The sequence below is a fragment of the Elaeis guineensis genome, chromosome 9, assembly GCF_000442705.2.
Source record: "Elaeis guineensis isolate ETL-2024a chromosome 9, EG11, whole genome shotgun sequence".
In the NCBI taxonomy this organism is placed as follows: domain Eukaryota; kingdom Viridiplantae; phylum Streptophyta; class Magnoliopsida; order Arecales; family Arecaceae; genus Elaeis; species Elaeis guineensis.
This window is the reverse complement of record NC_026001.2, coordinates 15,792,470-15,796,074: the sequence shown is the minus strand read 5'-3', so window position 1 is coordinate 15,796,074 and position 3,605 is coordinate 15,792,470. Positions and strand designations below refer to the sequence as shown.

Genomic DNA, 3,605 nt, shown 5'->3' with positions numbered 1-3,605 from the left:
AAAGATTATGAGCGAAATAGAGCCTATCCCGAAGGCTCGATTGCTGAAGCATTATATTGCGGATGAATGTTTGATATTTTATTCAAGATATCTTCAAGGTGTAGAGACTATTTTTAGTCGACCTCAACGGTATAATGACTTTGTGGAGAATGCAGAACTGTATAAGTTCTTAACTGCTGGAAAATTCTTGGAAAGAGCTGAAAGTATTGTACTTGATCAAAAATTCTTAGCTCAAGCACATCGTTATGTGTTACTTCATAGTGACATAATATCTGACCATCATAGGTTAGTATATTTAAGAAATGACATCAAAATTTAAATTTTATATTAGATATAATGTTCTAAATGATATATTTATATTTTATGCAGTGAATTTTTAATTTATCAGAGACGAGCCAATCATAACATTCATCCTAATGCAAGAATTGAACAGCGATGGTTGGTCGAGTTATTCCCTATGTGGCTTTCGAATCAGGTGTGATTTATATTTAATTATGGGATACATTAATTTTTGATACATATTTAATATCAGATAACTCAACAGCACTTCGTCATATCATTTTTTTTTAGGTATCAAAGATGATGGAGATAAATAATTCAGATGAACTAATAGCTCTTGCTCGAGGACCTAACAAGATTGTGAATAGATATAATGGTTTCATAATTAATGGCTTTAAATTTCATACTAGAGAATGGAAAAAATTTAGAAAAATACAGAATAGCGGTGTTATGGTGGAAGCGGATGGAAAATCTTATTATGGTGCACTTAAAGATATCTATGAGTTGGATTATTATGGAAAATTTAAAGTAGTACTGTTTAGATGTGATTGGATAGACATAAACTCACCAAGGGGTTTGAAACAAGATGCAAATGGATTTACACTTGTAAATTTTTCAAGGTTGATACACACTGGTGTGTTATTGAAGGATGACCCATTCATTTTTTCATCTCAAGCTCGTCAAGTATTTTATGTACAAGACGCCAAAGATAAAGATTGGTTTACTATCATCAAAACAAAACCTAGAGACTTATATGATATGGGAAACCAAGTGGAGGATGATGACGATGACACTTATACACAATGTATGCCCTACAATTTTGTGCCAGCTGATGATTTAAATGCTACGACGACGTTGGTTAGGATAGAATTTGAAGAAAACACTACTGCTTGATTGTTACTGGTAATAATTATTTATGATGTATATATTTTGCATTAATTATTGTGTTATTTTACTCCATATATTAACTAATTTTACTTTTTATTTATATAAATGCTAGGTGACATCATGCGTCGCAGGGGACGATATGCTGGTGTGCAGTTCTAATTTTCACAGACAGAGGTCGGTACGTCTTCTTCAGCACAGCAGCCTGAGGCTAGTTCAGCTACACAGCATTCTGAGCCCTGTCCTTCATCATCAGCACAGCACGATCCTCCTGTTCATCAGTCAGATGATGAGATACACGTGTAGGGTATATATTATCTTTCATGTAATTTTATTTTTATTTTATTTTATGTATATTTATGATATAGTTACTTTTATGTATTTTTTGCAGACGGATCCGGAAGAGTACGCCCTAGACGCGGACCCACAGTAGTACGAGATGTGTGGCAGATGCATGAGGGTGAGAGAATTATTGTGGAGTGCAATCAGCTAGGTCAGCCAATTAAGAAAGCTGCCTGCTTATTGACTTCATTTTTGGGGACTGTTGCTCGGAGGCCTCAGCTATGTCCGTTGGGCTATGCAAAATGGAATGACATGCTTCCAACGTACAAAGTTGAGCTCCTCCGAGTTATAGAGGTAATGAATTGATGTTCATACTGTATATTAATTGTTAATCACTTATATAATTTATTTCATTTAACTTTTTTTTTTATAGAGCAAGTTTGTTCTCCCTCCATCCACTCATGATTTTGTAATGAAGTCTCTCAACCGTAAATGGAAAGAATATAGAGCACAATTGAAGAAGGACTATATGAGATAGGGTATGACAGAGAAGGAGGTTGCTAGGAATTATCCTCCTGATGTACCCCCTCATCAGTAGATGGAGTTGGTTCATTATTGGTTCTCCGAGAGGGCACAGGTATATTATCTGCTCATTATTTTTTTTTTCTAAATATTTTATGAAAATATTGATTTTTATTATATATTATACATATAACAAGTTCTTTACTTTATTTTTCAAACTTATTCTGCTATTGGTAGAGCTGCACGAGCAGCTCAGTCTGTTCCTCATACATCGGGGTCGAAGAGTTATGCACGACTCCGACAGGAGTTTGTATGTTATTTAAACTTTCATAATTAACTTTTAATTTTTATATTAAAATATTTATATAACTAATATCATTATGTATCGTGGACCGTGTCTGTATCATGATACTCATATATTTTTTTAAATTATTATAGCTGTTTGCTTAAAATTGAAATTATTTGTGTAGGTGGATGAGCATGGGAGGGAACCCGATAAAGTGGAGTTTTACCGAATGACTCATACTCATCAGGATGGTACTTTTGTTCGAGATGAGTCGAGAGATTTATATGTACGGTATTATTAATATTCTATTTTTTTCAATGATTTAAATTTAATTTTGTTAGCTATTAATGTATAACTCTTATTTTCAAAATAAATACAGGAGAGGGCTACATCTCTCATTGCGGAGCGTGACGACAAGTCCGCAGCATCTATGCAGCAGAGCCGTATCGAGGCTGAGGTGTTCACAGAGTTGATGGGACCAGAGCGCTACGGCCGAGTGAGGGGTTATGGAGTAGGAGTCACCCCCACTCAGTTATCTGAGGTTAGTAGATATACGCAGCATGCTGCAGCAGATGCTCAGGATTCACGCGTTCGCAGACTCGAGGCGGAGATACAGGAGATTAGACAGAGTCGTGCCGCTGAGATGGAGGAGATGCGACAGAGCCGTGCCGAGATGCAGGCCATGAGGGGACAGATTGATCGGCTTACATCTTTATTAGAGATGTATGGCCCATCTCAGGTAAACACATATTATTAAATATATATTTTTGTATTAATTTAATGATTTATATATTTTTATTTATAGATATGCAAATCATGCTTTTGATATATTTCTTGTAGGCTCCTGGCACATCAGGCACCCGTCGAGACAGCGGCACGTCACGTGGAGACAGCGACGACCATCCACCTGCGGATTGACATTATTTTATTTTTATTATATTCTTATATTTATTTATATTACTCTTGATTGTAATGAATGATTAGTACTTTATTTTTATTTATATAAAATAATATCTTTTGGTTTGGTTAAATTTGCTATTTAAGTTTGCTTTTGGTGTGAATGGTGGTGATTGTACAGGTGTGAATGGTGGTGATTGTACAGGTTTATGTTTGAATAATTGATATATTTTTGTACAGGAATGTATGTATTCTTTTTTTTGTATATAAAATCTATATTTTTTTTTTCTTTTAAAACCTTTAACGACACTTATAAGCGTTATTAAAACAATTTTAACGACAGTTATAAGCGTCGTTAAAGACAAAAAAGCCGACGCTTCGAAAAGCATCTTGGTAGAGTGGAGGACGCGGAGTCATTAACAATGCTAAAAGGCGCCGTTATAATTGAATTTTA

The 3,605-nt window shown here is 34.9% G+C and overlaps 1 protein-coding gene across 1 annotated transcript; it reads left to right on the top strand.

Moving 5' to 3' along the window:
• The first annotated feature begins 2,645 nt into the window (after nt 1-2,645).
• Nucleotides 2,646-3,222, top strand: LOC140851697 (uncharacterized). Its single transcript, XM_073243749.1, has 2 exons — nt 2,646-2,993; nt 3,095-3,222. Exons 1-2 carry the CDS (start codon nt 2,685-2,687, stop codon nt 3,170-3,172), a joined length of 387 nt encoding a protein of 128 aa, XP_073099850.1. The 5' UTR covers nt 2,646-2,684; the 3' UTR covers nt 3,173-3,222.
• Nucleotides 3,223-3,605: the final 383 nt, after the last annotated feature.